This window comes from Cheilinus undulatus, linkage group 15 (assembly GCF_018320785.1).
Source record: "Cheilinus undulatus linkage group 15, ASM1832078v1, whole genome shotgun sequence".
In the NCBI taxonomy this organism is placed as follows: Eukaryota; Metazoa; Chordata; class Actinopteri; order Labriformes; family Labridae; genus Cheilinus; species Cheilinus undulatus.
Genome location: NC_054879.1, coordinates 19075 through 41813, shown reverse-complemented (window position 1 = coordinate 41813; position 22739 = coordinate 19075). Strand labels below are relative to the sequence as shown.

The 22739-nt window shown below is 44.2% G+C and overlaps 1 protein-coding gene across 1 annotated transcript in view; it reads right to left on the bottom strand.

Moving 5' to 3' along the window:
* Positions 1 to 548: 548 nt before the first annotated feature.
* LOC121522550 (zinc finger E-box-binding homeobox 2-like) overlaps positions 549 to 22739 on the bottom strand; it is a 32112-nt gene continuing 9921 nt past the window's right edge. Inside the window, exons 3-9 of the mRNA XM_041807083.1 lie at positions 21410 to 21478; positions 20560 to 20754; positions 20009 to 20223; positions 17119 to 17227; positions 12722 to 14544; positions 11237 to 11417; positions 549 to 3840 (exon numbers count right to left, since the gene is read on the bottom strand). Coding sequence (XP_041663017.1) covers positions 3284 to 3840; positions 11237 to 11417; positions 12722 to 14544; positions 17119 to 17227; positions 20009 to 20223; positions 20560 to 20754; positions 21410 to 21478 — 3149 coding nt within the window. The 3' untranslated portion in view covers positions 549 to 3283. The remainder of the gene's footprint in view (positions 3841 to 11236; positions 11418 to 12721; positions 14545 to 17118; positions 17228 to 20008; positions 20224 to 20559; positions 20755 to 21409; positions 21479 to 22739) is intronic.

Here is a 22739-nt window from a genome sequence, read left to right as displayed (position 1 = left end):
ACAGGCTCTTTGAGTGCTCTCTGCCCACTCTGCTGGTGTTTTAGGTTATATCCTCTTTACAGTGCATCACTAATATTCTAGTCTGTAGCTGGTCCTAGTCTGGTCTCCCTGAGTCTGCTAAAGTACGGCTGGTTACAGCTCATCCAGAAAGGATTCAGTCCACCCTCACTTTTTCGGTTTAGTTCTGTTTCATCCTGATGCTGCAGTCGATTTTTATTCTCATGAATCTACAGTCAGGTCTTCATCATCATCAGGATGAAGACAGAGCTTCAGAAACATCCCATCAGCACTCAGAGCTCTGACAGTATCTGTCTGTGACTCCTGTTCCTCCATGTCTCTGCTGAGACCTTCACACCTTGACTGGAGTCCACCTGAATGACCTTTACCCTGACCCCTGCCTCTGCAGCAGCTGGTCTCAGTGTGTTTGCTTCTCATTCAGCTGGAGAGACTCCCACTGCAGCTGCATCATTAAGGCCCCACAGGTAGGTTCACTCCATCAGCCAATCAGAGACTGTGTTTGAGCGTTAAAGGAGTCAACAGGCCACAAGAAGAATAAGACGGTTTTATTCAAATTTAATTTGGCTACATTTATTCGAGCACGGTCATTAAAAATTCAACAATAATACTTCAGACATTTTAGGAGCTCCTTCATCTTCATCATCTTCATCAGTTCTTCACCTCACCATCAGCACAGATAAAGTGGATTTACTCTAAAAAATACAGTGTTTCACAATAATCATCGTATCAAAAAGTTCCCCAAATTTAGAATTTTCCAGTAGTTTCAACTGAAACAACACAAACACAGAAGAATCATCCAGATACTGCGGCCGTCCCGTGAACAGGTTTGCTCCCTGGAATAACCTGTGAGTGAGGAACTCTAGTCCTGTACACTACAGTATGAAATAAATAAAATTAGCACATATAAAATGAGTCACATAAATAAAACGCTCAATTCTCAAAGAAGAACAAAAAATGAAATTAATGTCGGAAAATTCAACAAAAACAAGAAATAATACTGACAAAAAAATACTGGAAGAAAAAATACTCAAAATTGCACAAACAAATGTAAACTAAGAGCACAAGTCTAAGCTAATACTAACAATAAAAGATGGCATGTTATTGGAGGAGAGAAGCAGGGGGCGGGGTCACTGTACAGGGATGGCACGGGTGAAAGGTTTGCATATAAGGCTTTCTCTGGAGAAGTTACACACTATAAAGGCTCTGTCCTTTTTGAATTTCCTCTCTCCGCCACGTTTAAGACTCACATGGATTTAAAATCACAGGTTTAAACGTTCGTCACATGAAAACAGATCAGGAGGCCCGACGCCGTGTGGTCAGAACGCAGAATCATCCAACAGGATCAAGATCATAGAAAGTCACAGTGAAAGGAGACAGGAGTACCACAAAAACACTGACGGGAGAGGCGAGCGATTCCTTCTTTATTCTTTTTATCTGTAGTGATTGGAGGATTGAGTGCAATCATGTTGACGGGGGCGTGGAACACGGACACGAAGAGTTAAACATCATAGCACCACACAGCGTTCAGGCCTTTACAATACTGTACATTAAAAACACCACCACCTCCGGTTTGCATAATGTGGCTTTCTAAACAATCCCACCCAGCTACATGACGAGATGAAGCCGCCAGTCACAGTCACAGGCCGCCATCGACGGTCACCGGCAACCATAGACGGTCACAGGCCACCATCGACGGTCACAGGCCACCATCGAGGGTCACCGGCCACCATCAACGGTCACCGGCAACCATAGACGGTCACAGGACACCATCAACGGTCACCGGCAACCATAGACGGTCACAGGACACCATCAACGGTCACCGGCCACCATCGACGGTCACCGGCAACCATAGACGGTCACAGGCCACCATCGACGGTCACAGGACACCATCAACGGTCACCGGCAACCATAGACGGTCACCGGCAACCATAGACGGTCACAGGACACCATCAACGGTCACAGGCCACCATCAACGGTCACAGGACACCATCAACGGTCACAGGCCACCATCAACGGTCACAGGACACCATCAACGGTCACAGGACACCATCAACGGTCACCGGCAACCATAGACGGTCACAGGCCACCATCGACGGTCACAGGCCACCATCAACGGTCACAGGACACCATCAACGGTCACCGGCAACCATAGACGGTCACAGGACACCATCAACGGTCACCGGCAACCATAGACGGTCACAGGACACCATCAACGGTCACCAGCAACCATAGACGGTCACAGGACACCATCAACGGTCACCGGCCACCATCGAGGGTCACTGGCCACCATCAACGGTCACCGGCCACCATTGACAGTAACCGGCCACCATCAACGGTCACCGGCAACCATAGACGGTCACAGGACACCATCAACGGTCACCGGCCACCATCAACGGTCACCGGCCACCATCAATGGTCACCGGCCACCATCAACGGTCACCGGCCACCATCAACGGTCACCGGCCACCATCAACTGTCACCGGCCACCGTTGACAGTAACCGGCCACCATCAACGGTCACCGGCCACCATCAACGGTCACCGGCCACCACTGACAGTCACCGGCCACCATCAACGGTCACCGGCCACCATTGACAGTCACCGGCCACCATCAACGGTCACCGGCCACCATCAACGGTCACCGGCCACCATTGACAGTCACCGGCCACCATCAACGGTCACCGGCCACCATCAACGGTCACCGGCCACCATCAACGGTCACCGGCCACCATCAATAGTTGAGTAACTCTGACTGCACCAAAATGATCATGGGGGGGGTCAGTGGTAGTCAATCACCACTCTACAGTCCACCAACTTATAAAGTGTTGTCAATAGTTTTGACCAATTCAAACTGTTGATGTCCTATTTAGATGAAATGTATGTGTTGAAAAGTTCAATATGAAGAAGTTGCCAATGTTTTTGACCAACTTAGAATATTGACTCACTCCTCTGGTTGAATATCTGACAAAGATGAAGTCAAATTGAACCTTCAGTTTTGTATAAATTAATCAGGATAAAGATGAGCTTTATCTCCCAGAAAGTGATGACTGTTAGAACATTCCAGATCATTGCCCATCCCTAGAAGTTTCCCAACACTGAGTGTAGAGGACTTCTGTAGTCATTGCTGTTGTTGCACACAGGTATCAGAGTTTACAACTTTAGTGTCATGACGGCCCGTAGAAATCTAACCGGTAGATCTGACCCCTCCCCACCCCATGATGATTGGTGTACAGTCCCTTCAAAATAAAAGCCCCCCCCCAGTCCTATCTAGGGATCGTCTTCTTCCATCTGTCCATCCGTCTTCCCTCCTGAACTCTCCTCCATCAGCGTCATGTCTTTGACTTCCTGTTCCCTCGTCGAGTCTGTCCTGCTCTGGTTGTCTCCTCCCTCCTCTACTTCTTTTTCCCTGAAACTTTCCTCATCTCTGTCTGTCAACTCCTCCAGCTCCCTTTTCACCCCTCCTCCTCCTCCCCTCAGGATGGTACCGTCCTCCTGCTGGTCCTCAGGGTCCGAGTATCCCAGAGGCCCGAGGCCGTGCAGGTACGCCGTGGTCATCAGCAGCTCGGTGGGCTCCATGGTTCCTCCTCCTCCTCCACCTTTGTCCCGTGCCTCCCTCTCAGCCGCCTCCCGCTCCTCCGCCTCCCTCTTGCAATAAGAGTATCGGTGGTTCATGTGCTGAGAGTACGAGCCCGAGTGGGAGAATCGTTTACCACACTTGTCACACTGGTACGGTTTCTCTCCAGAGTGGAGGCGCGAGTGTTCGATCAGGTGGTGTTTGTGTTTGAACGCCTTCTTACAGATCTGACACTGGTGGGGACGCTTTCCTGAGGAGACACAAGTGAGACATGATGGGGAGAGACTGGTTAGAGATTCATCAGAGACACGACGGAGACATGATGGATTCATCAGAGACACCAGTGACACCAGTGAGACATGATGGATTCATCAGAGACACCAGTGACACCAGTGAGACATGATGGATTCATCAGAGACACCAGTGACACCAGTGAGACATGATGGATTCATCAGAGACACCAGTGACACCAGTGAGACATGATGGATTCATCAGAGACACCAGTGACACCAGTGAGACATGATGGATTCATCAGAGACACCAGTGACATCAGTGAGACATGATGGATTCATCAGAGACACCAGTGACACCAGTGAGACATGATGGATTCATCAGAGACACCAGTGACACCAGTGAGACATGATGGATTCATCAGAGACACCAGTGACACCAGTGAGACATGATGAATTCATCAGAGACACCAGTGAGACATGATGGATTCATCAGAGACACCAGTGAGACATGATGGATTCATCAGAGACACCAGTGACACCAGTGAGACATGATGGATTCATCAGAGACACCAGTGACACCAGTGAGACATGATGGATTCATCAGAGACACCAGTGACACCAGTGAGACATGATGGATTCATCAGAGACACCAGTGACACCAGTGAGACATGATGGATTCATCAGAGACACCAGTGAGACATGATGGATTCATCAGAGATGTGATGGACTTCTTAGAGTTACATCAGACATGTAAAATACGTCCTCAACTCATCAGAGTTGGTGGTATCTATCATCTATCATGGTAGACCCATCAGAGAAATGTTGGGGACATTTTAGAAAAGTCAGAGACACTAGAGAGACATTCCAGGAACACAAGAAACTTTAGACATGAGAGCGACAGGAGACTCGGTAGAGACAAGGAAGACCAGTAACAGACCCGGGGGGGGGGGACATGTCAGCACCCTGAGAGATCTGTCAGACCAACAGAAAGGATGAATCCTTCAGGTCTTTGAACAGGTAGAGGATGGACCAATCATTCTAGCTCAGGGTCATAAATATTGATGAACCCTTCAGGTGTGAACACCTGCTTCTATCCTCTTACAGACTTCCCATGAGCACCAAAATAAGAGTCCTGGTCACTCCCTGTGTCCGTCTGTCGCCGCGGTGACAGGCCAGAGACACCACGAGCAACATGACCCTGGGCTGGATGATGACATCACAGCGCTTGATTTAAAGATGACGCTGAGCCTCATCACCTCCACGTAGCACTCTCCCAGGTTTACTACGGCTCCATATCAGCTGAGTTCTCTTCCCTCTGAGTGAACAGGAAGCTCCGCTCCGCTGCCAACGCACAGGCTGAACGCCGTCCAAACACACATCCCACGCTCACATGCACCACACAGACATGGAGGCAGAGCGCCGCCACAAATAGAGCTGGAGCAGCTCAAACATCCACCGGAGCTGGCATGGTTCACTGTAACACACACGACGGCAAAAATAACCGAGACGACGGATTCCTCTCTGAGTGGCGGGGGGGTCGGGGGTGTTTTTAAGGGGGGGATGATGCAACGACGTGAAAGTGATGAAGGTGTCAAGCAGGTCTGAGTGCTTTAACACCGTGATTCTGTCAGGTAAAACAACATCAGAGTAAATAAGTTTAGTTTCAAAGATGGAGGATGAGCTGGAGAGGTCCATGAACGATAGAAGACAGAGGGCACTATCACGGACCAACATCTGACATCTGGATCAGTGAGTCCACAGGAACCTGTCGCTCTACGCTGAGAACCAGACCACCTGAACAGACTACAGAGACCTCTGCTGCTGCAGACTACACTACTGAGAACCAGACCACCTGAACAGACTACAGAGACCTCTGCTGCTGCAGACTACACTACTGAGAACCAGACCACCTGAACAGACTACAGAGACCTCTGCTGCTGCAGACTACACTACTGAGAACCAGACCACCTGAACAGACTACAGAGACCTCTGCTGCTGCAGACTACACTACTGAGAACCAGACCACCTGAACAGACTACAGAGACCTCTGCTGCTGCAGACTACACTACTGAGAACCAGACCACCTGAACAGACTACAGAGACCTCTGCTGCTGCAGACTACACTACTGAGAACCAGACCACCTGAACAGACTACAGAGACCTCTGCTGCTGCAGACTACACTACTGAGAACCAGACCACCTGAACAGACTACAGAGACCTCTGCTGCTGCAGACTACACTACTGAGAACCAGACCACCTGAACAGACTACAGAGACCTCTGCTGCTGCAGACTACACTACTGAGAACCAGACCACCTGAACAGACTACAGAGACCTCTGCTGCTGCAGACTACACTACTGAGAACCAGACCACCTGGACAGACTACAGAGACCTCTGCTGCTGCAGACTACACTACTGAGAACCAGACCACCTGAACAGACTACAGAGACCTCTGCTGCTGCAGACTACACTACTGAGAACCAGACCACCTGAACAGACTACAGAGACCTCTGCTGCTGCAGACTACACTACTGAGAACCAGACCACCTGAACAGACTACAGAGACCTCTGCTGCTGCAGACTACACTACTGAGAACCAGACCACCTGAACAGACTACAGAGACCTCTGCTGCTGCAGACTACACTACTGAGAACCAGACCACCTGAACAGACTACAGAGACCTCTGCTGCTGCAGACTACACTACTGAGAACCAGACCACCTGAACAGACTACAGAGACCTCTGCTGCTGCAGACTACACTACTGAGAACCAGACCACCTGAACAGACTACAGAGACCTCTGCTGCTGCAGACTACACTACTGAGAACCAGACCACCTGAACAGACTACAGAGACCTCTGCTGCTGCAGACTACACTACTGAGAACCAGACCACCTGAACAGACTACAGAGACCTCTGCTGCTGCAGACTACACTACTGAGAACCAGACCACCTGAACAGACTACAGAGACCTCTGCTGCTGCAGACTACACTACTGAGAACCAGACCACCTGACAGACTACAGAGACCTCTGCTGCTGCAGACTACACTACTGAGAACCAGACCACCTGAACAGACTACAGAGACCTCTGCTGCTGCAGACTACACTACTGAGAACCAGACCACCTGAACAGACTACAGAGACCTCTGCTGCTGCAGACTACACTACTGAGAACCAGACCACCTGAACAGACTACAGAGACCTCTGCTGCTGCAGACTACACTACTGAGAACCAGACCACCTGAACAGACTACAGAGACCTCTGCTGCTGCAGACTACACTACTGAGAACCAGACCACCTGAACAGACTACAGAGACCTCTGCTGCTGCAGACTACACTACTGAGAACCAGACCACCTGAACAGACTACAGAGACCTCTGCTGCTGCAGACTACACTACTGAGAACCAGACCACCTGAACAGACTACAGAGACCTCTGCTGCTGCAGACTACACTACTGAGAACCAGACCACCTGAACAGACTACAGAGACCTCTGCTGCTGCAGACTACACTACTGAGAACCAGACCACCTGAACAGACTACAGAGACCTCTGCTGCTGCAGACTACACTACTGAGACACAAACCAAGACATACACCAAGAGAAGGAACTGTCCCTGTCCTCTGCTTACTGTGGTTGAGGATGGTGTCCCCCTCTAAAGTCCATCAAGCATTCCATCCTTGCCATTGAAGATGAAGTCAACCTTAAATTCTTTAAACATTCCATCCTTGACTTTTAAGATGATACAATTCAAAACTATTTTAAAGATATCATCCTTTCAGGTCTTTAAAACATTCCAGCCTTGCCTGTGGAGATGTAATCAACCTTAAATTCTATAAAAACATTCCAGCCCTACCATGGAAGATGACGTCAACCTTAAATTCTATAAACATTCCAGCCTTGCGATGGAAGATGACATCAACCTTACATTCTATAAACATTCCAGCCTTGCCATTGAAGATGATGCCAACCTTACATTCTATAAACATTCCAGCCTTGCAATTGAAGATGACATCAACCTTAAATTCTATAAACATTCCAGCCTTGCCATGGAAGATGGAGTCAACCTTAAATTCTATAAACATTCCATCCTTGCCATTGAAGATAACGCCAACCCTAAATTCTATAAACATTCCAGCCTTGACTTTAAAGATCATACAATTCTTTAAAATCCATACAACATTCCATTCTCTCTTTTAAAGATATCCTTCTTTCAAGTCTATAAAACATTCCAGCCTTGCCATGGAAGATGGAGTCAACCTTAAATTCTATAAACATTCCATCCTTGCCATTGAAGATAATGCCAACCCTAAATTCTATAAACATTCCAGCCTTGACTTTAAAGATCATACAATTCTTTAAAATCCATACAACATTCCATTCTCTCTTTTAAAGATATCCTTCTTTCAAGTCTATAAAACATTCCAGCCTTGCCATGGAAGATGGAGTCAACCTTAAATTCTATAAACATTCCATCCTTGCCATTGAAGATAATGCCAACCCTAAATCCCATAAACATTCCAGCCTTGCCATGGAAGATCATACAATTCTTTAAAATCCATACAACATTCCATTCTCTCTTTTAAAGATATCCTTCTTTCAAGTCTATAAAACATTCCAGCCTTGCTTGTGAAGATAATATCCCTGAAGTTCATACAACATTCCATCCCTTCTTCAAAGATGACATCATCCTTACAGTGTCTGGAGGGTTCTACAGGTGATCTACTGAACAGGGTCCTTTAAGGACTACGTTGGAGAGCCGCTCCAGCCTCACAGGGAGGGTCAGACTACTGCTGACATGATGTGACCTTCACAGCCGCATCAGAGCCTTTTTGGGCCACATGTGGACAGAGAAGTTTTACAGGAGGTTATAGAGGTGGACAGGGTTATTTCTGTAAACAGGGGAGGAAGGAAGGTGGGGTTAGAGTGGATGAGGCCTCGGCACGTTCACACGCTCGCTCAGACTAAAGATACACCTCCAAAGAATGAGCCCGTCTCTAACCGGACTCCAGTCCTTGTCCCAGTATCCAGACACAGCAGGAGGATCGGTAATGACAGGGACATGCCCGACGACATGACCACGGCTATCGCTAGTGTTTAGGCTGTTCAGCTTCAGGCCGGCGCCCAGCGTGGAGGCTGTGGAGCATGCTCAGAAGGACTAGTCTGGTTTGGGTCTGATTGAGGTGTAGAGTTAAAGTCATGAATGTAAACTCCTTATGACAGTCTAGATGTAAGTCTCAGACCACTGGCCTAACCCTGAACCAAACTTTATTTAAAGTTTTAGAGGATGATCGTGATCCAGGAAGGATCAGAGCGGACTCTGACGATACGAGCACTGAGAAATCTGCTACAGAATGATCTGATTTATGCCAGCTGATGTTTTGATGGAGCGTTAACCCGTTAATGTCTGAGTGATGGAGCTGGAAAAACCGACATCATTTAAAAACACTAACAGATCCCCATCCACAGAGCCGGCTCTGCTGATTGGTCAGCAGCTTTTATGTCATGTTGCATCACAGAGATTTGATTCTGATTCCAGGAAGAGAGATTCACAAAAGATGATGCAAAAGGATTTGACCTAAAAATGGACGTGTTACATCTCCTCATCCATTCATCACTTTATTCTGAGAGCTGTCTGCCTCACCCGTTCACCAGGTTTATATATAAGCATTTATGTATGTATATTTACACACACACACACACACACACATATATATCTGACAGCGGTGCTGTGGTTCTCTAACCGTTAGTTTCCTCCTTCTGTCATTAATATTTCTGTTCGGTCTTCCCTACAGTCACAGCCAGTAAATGGAGAGCAGTGATTGGTTAATGTACCCCCCCCCCCTGTGGAGAAAGGAGCAGGTTAACGGCGTACAGAGAACAGAGAACAAAACAGAGAAAGGAAACTAAGGGATGGTGAGGGGGCTATGTGACCAAATCAAGAAAAAAGGAGAGAATGGCCCTCATTTATCAATCGGCTGTAGAAGCTCAGAGAGGGGGGCAGAGACGGGGTCTATGAGGGACTCATGTGGTTCAGATCTGACCAATCACAGCAGACGACTGAGACAGGGACTAGATTAAAGTGGCGGCTGAAACCAGCCATCACTGAAACAGATTTAAGGAGGCAGACTAGTGGTTATCTCTCACACCGCCTTAAGACTTTTCTCCTCCAGGTCAGAGCTGTTCCTGATGTCTGGATCTAACATTCCTGGGTTCTGGTGGTTTTTATTTTATGATGCTTGGGTTCAATGAGGCATCATTAAATATGTTTGATTAGTTCTGATTCGGTTCTTTGACTGGTGCTGTTGGAGGGAAATGTTCTGTTGGTTCATCTATGTTTTATTCCGCTCCTGCTAAAGCATTTTCAAAAGCCTGTCTGAAAGAAGAACTATAAGAGTAAACACAAGAGAAATAATAATAGTTCTTCTTCTCCTTATTATTATTATTATTAATGAAAATAACAACAACAAGAACAATAATAAATATAATATTATCATTATTATTATTATAACAACAATAAATAACAATAATAATAAAATAATAATAATTATTATTATCATAATAAAAAATAATAACAATAAAATAATAATGATAATAATAATAATAATAATAATAAATAACAATAATATCATCATCATAATAATAATTATTATTATATTATTATATTTATAATAATATGATAATATAATAACAATAAAATAATAATGATAACAATAATAATAATAATAATAATAATAATAGCAATAATAATAATAATAACAATAATAATAATAATAATAATAATAATAATAATAATAATAGCAATAATAATAATAATAACAATAATAATAATAAAAGCAATAATAATAAAAATAACAACAACAGTAATAATAAGAATAATAATGATAACAATAATATTAATAATAATAATAATAATGATAATAATAATAATAATAATAATAATAATAATTGCAATAATAATAAAAATAACAACAACAATAATAATAATAATAATAATAATAATCATAATAATGTTGTCTTTATATGTTTATATCTCAGAAGGTGTTGTGTGCTTTTATTGTGAAAGGTCTGTCCTTTGGCGGTTCCTCTGGAGGACGGGGGCTGGTCATGTATGAGAGAAATGTCTATTCTTAGCAGTAGTTGAACATCTCTAGACCTTTCTATGGATCCAGATCCAGATCCGTGTGGTTAACAACAGTGATAACATTTGACAGTTAACATTAACTTTCTTAACTATGAAAGATGACTAGCTACTACCTAACAAACATCTTTGTTTATAGATTTAGGCTTTATCCAATCAGATTCATGATGGGCCGTTTGATAAATGAGGGCCAAAGAAACCATCAAATAAAGGTGTGGGGGTCAGAAGCATGGGGGCGGGAAAAAAGAAGTGTCCAAATGTTACATATACCTGTGTGCTCATATTTGTGTCTTAGGAGGGAACTGGTCTTCTGGAATGTTTTGTCGCACAAGTCACACGCGTACATACCACTTTCAGTCTTCTTAATCTTCTTCCTGCACAGCAGCGAATCGCTGTCTGCCAGGTCGTCCAGGCCCGACAGATAGTCCGCCGTCCCGTCCAGCAGCTCCCCCTAAACACAGACGGACAGAGACGGGGTTAATAATCTCACACCTGTCAACTCAGACACACCTTCTGCTCCCACCCCCCACCGCCACATGATCCCACGTCTGGACAGGGCTTAAGGGCCGACCCCAGTAAGTACCCTTCATCCAGGGGACACTTAAAAAGGGGGACACTTGAGGGAGGGGGGTTGTTTTTGTAGCAAAATCCTGCAGCCAGGTGAACCAAACCAGTTAATGTACAAATATACAAATATGAGACACAAATCTACAATATTCCACAGAGACTGGAAGGAACTGGGACCAGCAGGACTCCAGCAGCAGTGGAAAACTAGACTCTGGTTTATTCTCAGACCATCAGAGGACATTTAGGTAAAATATGGTGCTTATTTGGAGGTCCTGGGGGAGGTCCGACCTGAGGTCCTTCACTATCTAAACCTGATCACAGTGAGTGAACCACCTATTCTGAAGAATACGGGTCAGACCTACATGGTGAATCTAAAACCAGGACTTCATCAGGAGAGATGTTAAACCATGGACAGGGCAGTGGAGCTACACTTAGGTCCAAACTGGTCCACTGTCCTTGTCCCAGTATGGATGTACTGGGATAACCCATTTATTGATGAAGCATGTCTGCCTACGCTACAGTAGATGACGCTATTGCCTCCTTTAGTCACTGCTGGACCGTGATACCACACCACACCAGGAGGACAGTGCTACAGGGCCTTTAGAGAATATTCTTGCTTGGAGCGTTCTTTTGGTTTCATGGTGTAATAGTAGCCTTCCAGACACAGGCATCTTTATACTACAATCACTGAGACATTCACTGACCTCAAGAGATCCCCATTTCCCTGGTCAATAAAAGGGTCAAATATCCAGGGGAGTGAATACTTTCACAGATACTGTAGCTCGTTAGCATATTAGCATATTAGCATCGGCTCACTGGTTTAGTGTCATGGCAATATCTGAAGAGTCCCGCTATAGCAGTCAAAGCCCACCGTGGAGGCTGTGAGCATGCTCAGAAGGTCTGGCCCAGACTGGGTCTGACTGAGGTGTTTACATACAGAGAATAGTCTGACTATGAGATATGAGATGTGGTCTGGTATCAGTCAGAATGACTCGGTCACATGGATGTACAAGTCGTACTGACGTGATGAATGGAAACACACTGAGTGTGACTAGAAGATTGGTTCCAAGGTCACCTGTCTAGGTAATGACTTCATATAGCCTTGGAGCCGTCTAACCCACTGTGACTTGGTCATGTAGCTCAAAGAACATTTTAAACGGATTTATTTGTCTTATTGTGAAGTCTCACCTGGAAACCTGGTTTCCGTTGGTACTTCCTCCTCTGCTGCAGCTCGGCGAACGTGGCGGCCCCTGTGGCGTAGGTGTAGGCCATGTGGGGTAGGAAGCTCATAGGGTCAAGTCCTGGGTACGACCTAAGGCCAGGGATGGAGGCCTGGGCCGGAGACATGAAGGTGGGCGGAGGAAACGCCCCGTGGGGGGGCAGAGAGGTGTAGACTGGACCGCCAGCGAAGGGGTTGATCCCAAAGAGGGGACTGGTGCTTTTCTCCAGCTGATAGGCCGAGCTTCCTCCACCTTCAGGACCCAGAACCTCCTTCTTGATGTTGACCAGGTCTAGAGGAGCGGACGCCTGCTCTCGGCCTGGTGCCTCACTGCTGCGCTCCACCAGGAAACCATTGGGGCGGGGCCTTTTCTCACCCAATGAGACAAGCCGCTGAGCCATCAGGTGTTTGGGCAGGGACAGATCCAGAGGCGTGTCACCGTGGGCTTCCTCTGAGGCTAGGCTGTTTGGTGTGTACGAGCTGCTCTGAGACGTTTTGGATGAGGTGGACGACAGGTTCAGGGGGGATGGGGTGTCACTCCTCAGGTGGTCCAGGGGCTCCAGTGGTCTGTCTGCCAGGGTAGGCCTGTTGGCGGTAAACGTGTTGGTCTTTGTGAGTCCATTTATCAAACCTAGGTCTACGGCAGGAAGTGGCATGGGGGAGCGGCTCAGGCTGTGGTCAGGAGGGGGCGACCTTCTCCGGCCTCCATGCTGGTTCTGGTTCTTCCACGTGGTGACCCAGTCCTTCACCAAGTCCTGAGGAAGTCCCACGGCCATGGAGATCTTGAGCAGCTCCTCTGAGTTGGGCTCAGTGTTCATACCGAGAAACGTTTTGAGCACTGAGGCATGGTCTTTGAAGGGGCTGGTGGTCTGGTCAGTGTCGGAGGACAGTGCCCCCCGATGGCCTGAGGGACTGGTCTGAGCCGGCTGAAGGACGGCTTTGATTTCCTCGTTCATTTTGCACAGGTAGCGCTCATGTTGGTGGAGGGGGATGGGACCACTGAAGGTCTCCTTACAGAACTGACAGCTGAACAGGAAGTGGTTCTGTCCTTCCTCACTGAGGTCCAGGGACTGGTTCAGTTTTTCCGTCTTTATGTCAACTGGTCTTGTTGACTCATCAATCAGGCTCTTGGCCTCATTGACTTTCTCCAGTGTGTAGTCGATGATGGTCTTGGTGGGGCTGCCATGACCCGCCCCTTGGACCCCTGTCTGGCCTGGTTTGTGCTGGTCCATCTGAGCGCCCAGCTCCTTCATGTAGGCGCGGAGCTTGGCGATCTCCTCTGGGCTGCCGTCCATCTTCTGCCTGCTCACTGTGTTGTCCACAATCTGCAGCACCTTCTGGACCTCACTCAGAGCTCCAGCATAACCCAGCATAGGGTAGTCCAGCCCCATGTGTTGGAGGGGACTGTGGGAGGAGCTATGGATGCCCATAGGGCTCCCACCACGGCCATTCAGGTAGACCCCCGGCCCTCCGAAACCATGCTGGGACGCCAACAGCAAGCGGTACTCGTTGAAGTCCATGGGCTCAGCCTTGATGTCCAGCTGACCCTGCTGGTCTGGAGGGCCCAGTGGTCGCCCGTTCTCCAGTTTGTGACGGAGCTGTGCAAGGGCGGGACTTCCCGGCGATGAGGTGGTAGAGTTGGGCGAGGAGCCGGGCTTGCCGTTGTTTCCGCTGCGTATTCGTCCATTGACGGCGATCAGGCCAATGCATTTCTTACTGCTGATGTGGGAGCTATAGGAGCCTGAGTGGGAGAACCGCTTCTTACAGTTGGAGCACTCGTACGGTTTTTCTCCTGAAAGACAGGCAGGCAAACATTTAGTTTAATTTATTAAAGGGATGTTAGAGATCAGAATATATGATCATCCTCAGTCCATGGATTTACTAGTAATGTAGTTAGTAGCATTAGTGAAGTTTAATAATGGGATGTTAGAGATTAAAACATATAATCATCCTAAGTCTATGAATGCATGTAGTTAATCCCAATTAATTTCAGAATTTCTGTAGGTAATCACCATTAATCTATGAATTTATGTAGTTAATCCCAATAACTCTAGAATTTCAGGAGGTAATCACCATTAATCTAGGGATTTATGTAGTTGGTCCCAATTAATTTCAGAATTCATGTAGTTAAAAGCAATTAATCACTGAATTTATGTAATGAATCCAAATGACTCTCTCCATTCATATAGTTGATTACATTAATCTCTGAACGGCAATCTCTGCAGTTAATCACATTAATCTCTGAGTGTATGCAGTTAATCATGATTATTCCTTTGGAAGTATGTAGTTAATCACAATAATCTCTGAATGTATGTAGTTAATCACATTTATCTTTGAGTATATGTAGTTAATTGCCATTAGTCTCTGGATGTTTGCAGTTAATCACATTAATCTCTGAATGTATGCAGTTAATCACATTAATCTCTGAGTGTATGCAGTTAATCACCATTATTCTCTGAATGTATGCAGTTAATCACAATCTCTGAAAGTATGCAATTAATCACCATTAATCTCTGGATATATGTAGTTAATCACCATTAATCTCTGAATGCATGCAGTTAATCACATTAATCTCTGATCGTATGTAGTTAATGACAATATTGCATGGTCGCGTTTTCTCAGTCAAACAGAAGGAAATGTGATATAGTTGTTTTTTCATATATATAATTAATAATGAGTGATATAGTTGTTTTTATATATATAATTAATAATGAGTGATATAGTTGTTTTTCATATATATAACTAATAATGATAGTGATATAGTTGTTTTTACATATATATAATTAATAATGATAGTGATATAGTTGTTTTTATATATATATAAATAATAATGAGTGATATAGTTGTTTTTCATATATATAAATAATAATGATAGTGATATAGTTGTTTTTACATATGTAATTAATAATGAGTGATGTAGTTGTTTTTTATATGTATATAAAACTAATAATGAGTGATATAGTTGTTTTTACATATATAATTAATAATGAGTGATATAGCTGTTTTTCATATATATAACTAATAATGAGTGATATAGTTGTTTTTTCATATATATATAACTAATAATGATAGTGATTTAGTTGTTTTTCATATAAAATTTATTATGAGTGATATAGTTGTTTTTATATATAATTAATAATGAGTGATATAGTTGTTTTTCATATATATAACTAATAATGATAGTGATATAGTTGTTTTTACATATATAATTAATAATAAGTGATATAGTTGTTTTTCATATATATATAACTAATAATGATAGTGATATAGTTGTTTTTACATATATAATTAATAATTAGTGATATAGTTGTTTTTCATATATAATTAATAATGAGTGATATAGTTGTTTTTCATATATATAACTAATAATGATAGTGATATAGTTGTTTTTCATATATAATTAATTATGAGTGATATAGTTGTTTTTATATATAATCAATAATGAGTGATATAGTTGTTTTTCATATATAACTAATAATGATAGTGATATAGTTGTTTTTCATATATAACTAATAATGATAGTGATATAGTTGTTTTTACATATATAATTAATAATAAGTGATATAGTTGTTTTTCATATATATAACTAATAATGATAGTGATATAGTTGTTTTTACATATATAATTAATAATAAGTGATATAGTTGTTTTTCATATATATAACTAATAATGATAGTGATATAGTTGTTTTTACATATATAATTTATAATGAATGATATAGTTGTTTTTTTATATTTATTTATGACTAATAATGAGTGATATAGTTGTTTTTCATATATAATTAATAATAAGTGATATAGTTGTTTTTCATATATACAACTAATAATGATAGTGATATATTTGTTTTTACATATATAATTAATAATAAGTGATATAGTTGTTTTTTCATATATATAATTAAAAATGGTAGTGATATAGTTGTTGTTTCATATATATAATTAAAAATGGTAGTGATATAGTTGTTGTTTCATATATATAATTAAAAATGGTAGTGATATAGTTGTTGTTTCATATATATAATTAAAAATGGTAGTGATATAGTTGTTGTTTCATATATATAATTAAAAATGGTAGTGATATAGTTGTTGTTTCATATATATAATTAAAAATGGTAGTGATATAGTTGTTGTTTCATATATATAATTAAAAATGGTAGTGATATAGTTGTTGTTTCATATATATAATTAAAAATGGTAGTGATATAGTTGTTAGAATATGAATCATTTAGGAACATGAATCAGAGAGATCAAATCAAGTTTCCTCTCTGCATTCAAAGAAAATTTTGTTTCAGTTCAGTGATGACTAGTACTGACTCGTCACTTATAGTCATGAGTCGGGCGGGGAGGTTGTGGGGGGGGGGACTCACCACTGTGAATGCGCAGATGCTCCTTCAGGTGATGTTTGTATTTGAAGGCTTTTCCACACTCACTGCACTTAAACTTTCGGTTTCCAGCTGCTTCGCTGGGCGGCGGCGTCTGCAGACACAAAACAGAGAGCTGAAACGACAAGGACGAGTGGGAGTCTGACAGCAGATTAGAGAGCGAGGAAGCCGGAGAGCTGACGGGGAATTCAGGAGATTTTATAAAAAGAAGATCTGATATAGGGAGAAAGCATGTGGGCTGGGAGAGGTAAACGTCTGTGTAGAGGTACTGTCCCTGAGTTTGAAATGGAAATGAGCGCGTAAACAAACAAATACACTCTGAACACACACTAACACACACTAACACACACACTAATACACTCTGAACACACACTAACACACACACTAATACACTCTGAACACACACTAACACACACACTAATACACTCTGAACACACACTAACACACACACTAATACACTCTGAACACATACTAACACACACACACATACACTGAACACACACTAACACACACACTAATACACTCTGAACACATACTAACACACACACACATACACTGAACACACACTAACACACACACTAATACACTCTGAACACATACTAACACACACACACATACACTGAACACACACTAACACACCCCAATACACTCTGAACACACACTAACACGCACAAATACACTCTGAACACACACTAACACACACACTAATACACTCTGAACACACACTAACACACACACTAATACACTCTGAACACACACTAAGACACACAAATACACTCTGAACACACACTAACACACACACCAAACATACACTCTGAACACACACTAACACACACAAATACACTCTGAACACACACTAACACGCACAAATACACTCTGAACACACACTAACACACACACTAATACACTCTGAACACACACTAACACACACACTAATACACTCTGAACACACACTAACACACACAAATACACTCTGAACATACACTAACACACACACCAATACACCCAAAACACACACGAACACACACCAAACACACACAGATGACGGGTCGATGTAGGAACATTTTTCTGTTTATCCACTGGAGACATTGTCTATTTGTATCACTTTTTATATTTCCGGTTTAATCAGAGAAATGATGGACAATAAAAAAAAAAAAGAAGATAAATAAACATGAATGAAAACAACCTGACGGACCTTGGTGATGAAGTCTGCTCTAGCTGAGATGCATTGGTGATGAAGTCTGGTCCAGCTGAGATGTGTTGGTGATGAAGTCTGTTCTAGCTACAGCGTTGGTGATGAAGTCTGCTCTAACTGAGATGCGTTGGTGATGAAGTCTGCTCTAGCTGAGACGCGTTGGTGATGGAGTCTACTCTAGCTGAGACACACGCTGGTGATGAAGTCTGCTCTAGCTGATACGCGTTGGTGATGAAGTCTGCTCTAGCTAAGACGTGTTGGTGATGAAGTCTGCTCCAGCTGATATGCGTTGGTGATAAAGTCTGTTCTAGCTACAGCGTTAGTGATGAAGTCTGCTCTAGCTGAGACGTGTTGGTGAAAAATTTTGCTCTAGCTGAGACATGTTGGTGATAAAGTCTGTTCTAGCTGATACGCATTGGTGATAAAGTCTGTTCTAGCTGAGACGCATTGGTGATGAAGTCTGTTCTAGCTGAGACGCATTGGTGATGAAGTCTGTTCTAGCTGAGACGCATTGGTGATGAAGTCTGTTTTAGCTGAGACGCATTGGTGATAAAGTCTGTTCTAGCTATAGCGTTGGTGATGAAGTCTGTTCTAGCTGAGATGCATTGGTGATAAAGTCTGTTCTAGCTATAGCGTTGGTGATGAAGTCTGCTCCAGCTGAGACGTGTTGGTGATGAAGTCTGCTCTAGCTGAGACGTGTTGGTGATAAAGTCTGCTCTAGCTGAGACGTGTTGGTGATGAAGTCTGCTCTAGCTGAGACGTGTTGGTGATGAAGTCTGCTCTAGCTGAGACGTGTTGGTGATAAAGTCTGCTCTAGCTGAGGCGTGTTGGTGATGAAGTCTGCTCCAGCTGATACTCATTTGTGATAAAGTCTGCTCTAGCTGAGACGCGCGTTGGTAATGAAGTCTGCTCTAGCTGAGACACATTGGTGATAAAGTCTGTTCTAGCTGAGATGCATTGGTGATAAAGTCTGTTCTAGCTGAGATGCATTGGTGATAAAGTCTGTTCTTGCTGATACGCGTTGGTGATAAAGTCTGTTCTAGCTACAGCTTTGGTGATGAAGTCTGCATTAGCTGAAACGTGTTGGTGATGAAGTCTGCTCTAGCTGAGACGTGTTGGTGATAAAGTCTGTTCTAGCTGAGACGCGTTGGTGATGAAGTCTGCATTAGCTGAAACGTGTTGGTGATGAAGTCTGCTCTAGCTGAGACGTGTTGGTGATAAATTCTGTTCTAGCTGAGACGCGTTGGTGATGAAGTCTGCTCTAGCTGAGGCGTGTGAGTGTTGGTGAGTTTCCTCTGGTCTCAGTTTAACACTTTAATTCAGAGGAAGTAGAGGAATAAACGAGCTCTTAAAGTCATTACAGGATTATGATGCTTTAGATCAACAACACACCATCTGCTGCTGGTTACGGTGTGTGTTTGTGTGTGTGTGTGGGGGGGTGATTGTTAAATTGAATGATTGGCTGCAGAGCTGATGTGAGTTTGGACGGCGAGTGACAGTAAACGGGCGTGTGCAGGAAACATTTAACAGCAGATTAGAGTCATTAGATCAAACTGAGCTGCTACAGTAAAGGCTCTTTCAAAATAAAAGCTGGCAAACACAGACAACAAAGAAGATACACACTCCAAAACTGCACATCCTCCCACTTCTACATCCTCCTGTGGGGGAGTTGTGTCTTACCTGGTCTGGGGCGGGTTTGTGCGTGGTCATGTGACGCTCCAGGTGCGTGCGGTGGCTGAAGGTGTCTGCACACAGCGGGCAGCTGAAGCTCTCCTCGTTCTTCTCATGGCGATATTTGATGTGTTCCTTCAGAGACGTCAGCCGTTTGTAGCCACGGTCGCAGTAAGGACAGGCGAGCAGCTGGGCGAAGTCGTCAGGTGTACCTGACAGCAGGTCTGCAACCACAGAGGTCAAAGGTCATCAGATTGTCTTTACTGATCTGCTAGTTTATATCAGGAGGAGACGACAGCGGTAAATCAGAGCTGATAGAAACAGCAGAAAAGAAGAACCTGAGTGAAATCAACCTTCAAAAGTTTATATTGATCCTTTATTTCTAATGTAACTGCTCAGAGCAGGATTCACAGTTTTATCAACATCAGATTATTTGACACACCTGAGCACACCTGGACCACCTGACTGTAAGAGCCTAAAAACTCATCTCTAATGTTCAGACCTGTTGATATCAACGGCTGTAGAGAAGATTCCGCCCCCCTCCTGACTCCACCTCTCACCTTGTTCGCTCTCGTCCTGTCCAATGGCCTCTGGCGTGCCCAGCCGTGTCACCTCCTCTGGGGCTTCTGGGTAAATAATGGCGGTGTCGCTGCGTTGTAAGTACTCAGCGATGGTAGCTGGATGACCATCACCGTCCTCCAGTTTACGTTTTAGGAAGTATTCGTCAAGCTCGGAGACGCCATCGAGTCGCTTCACTGGAAATTTAAAAATGGCAGTGATGAGTAAAGGCACACAGAAGTGTTCAGGAAAAAATAATAAAAATGATGGTTAAAATTAATTAAATAAAATAATCAGAAATTACAAAATGATCAGAATGATCAGAAGTTATCATGTTATCAGACAATAAAATAATTAGAAATAAAACATAAAAAATCTGAAAAACAAAATAATTAGAAATGAAACAAAACACAATCATAATATAAAATAATAAAATAATATAATAAAATTAAAATAATCATAAATGATCACAAATAACCATGTTATCAGACAACAAAATAGTTAGAAATAAAACATAAAAAATCAGAAAAAATAATAAGACATAAAACATAAAAATCAGAAAAAGTAAAATAAGAAATAATATATGTAAAATCATCAGAAATGATCAAAAGTTAATCATAAGTAATCAGAAGAAATTTAAATTAAATAATCATAAGCAATTGAATAAATATCAGAAAAAACCTGAAAAGAAAACAATAAAATAAGCAGAAATCATTTTAACTTCAGTGAGCACTGCTTTAGTAAAGCTTATTTATCTATTTGTTTATTATTAGTATTAATCTGTTCAGGCACGATTTCAGCCAATAGGATCTCCATGTGGTACCTGAAGGAGGTGGGGTTTAATGATCTCACCTGCTGAACTCCTCCCATTGTGAAGAGACGCCTCCAGACCCGCAGCCTCAAAGTCATCTGTCCTGTCATCTGTCAGAGGAAAACAGGAAATCATCACACCTCTCTCCTGTAACTCCTCAGCTCCCCTCTACTCCTGTATCTCCTATTCTCCAATTTCTCCACCTCCTCTCTCTTCTGTCTCCTCTCTCTCCTCTCTCTCCTGTCTCCTCCATCCTACCTCCTCTCTCCTGTCTCCTCCCTCTCCTCTCTCTTCTGTCTCCTCCCACCTCTCTCCTCTCTCTCCTGTCTCCTCCCAACTCTCTCCTCTCTCTCCTCCCTCCTCTCTCCTGTCTCCTCCCTCTCCTCTCTGTCCTGTCTCCTGTCTCCTCCCTCTCTCCTCTCTCCTCCCTCCTGTCTCCTCCCTCTCTCCTGTCTCCTCCCTCCTGTCTCCTCCCTCCTCCCTCCTGTCTCCTCCCTCTTCTCTCTCCTGTCTCCTCCCTCTCTCCTGTCTCCTCCCTCCTGTCTCCTCTCTCCTCCCTCCTGTCTCCTCCCTCTCTCCTTCCTCTCCTCCATCCTCCCTCCTCCCTCCTCACTCCTGTCTCCTCCTCTCCTACCTCCTTCCTCCTCTATCCTGTCTCCTCCCTACCTCCTGTCTCCTTCCTCGTCTCTCTCCTGTCTCCTCCCTCTTCTCTCTCCTGTTTCCTTCCTCCTCTCTCCTGTCTCCTCCCTCTCCTCTCTCTCCTGTCTCCTCCCTCTCCTCTCTCTCCTGTCTCTTCCCTCCTCTCTCCTGTCTCCTCCCTCTCTCCTCCCTCCTCTCACTTCTCTCCTGTCTCCTGTCTCCTCCCTCTCCTCCCTCCTCTCTCCTGGCTCCTCCCTCTCCACCCTCCTCCCTCCTCTATTCTATCTCCTCCCTCTCTTCTCTCTCCTGTCTCCTCCCTCCTCTCTCCTGTGTCCTCCCTCTCCTCTCCCTCTTGTCTCCTCCCTTTCCTCTCTCTCCTGTCTTCTCCATCCTCCCTCCTCTCCTGTCTCCTCCCTCCTCTCTCCTGTCTCCTCCCTCTCCTCTCTCTCCTGTCTCCTCCCTCCTCTCTCCTGTCTGCTCCCCTCTCCTCTCTCTCCTGTCTCCTCCCTCCTCTCTCCTCCCTCCCCCCTCCTCTCTCCTGTCTCCTCCCTCCTGTCTCCGTCCTCTCTCCTCCCTCCTCTCTCCTCCCTCCTGTCTCCTCCCTCTCTCCTATCTTCTGTCTCCTCCCTCCTCTCTCCTGTCTCCCCCCCTTCTCTCTCCTGTCTCCTCCATCCTCCCTCCTCTCGCCTGTCTCCTCCCTCCTCCCTCCTGTCTCCTCCCTCTCCTCTCTCC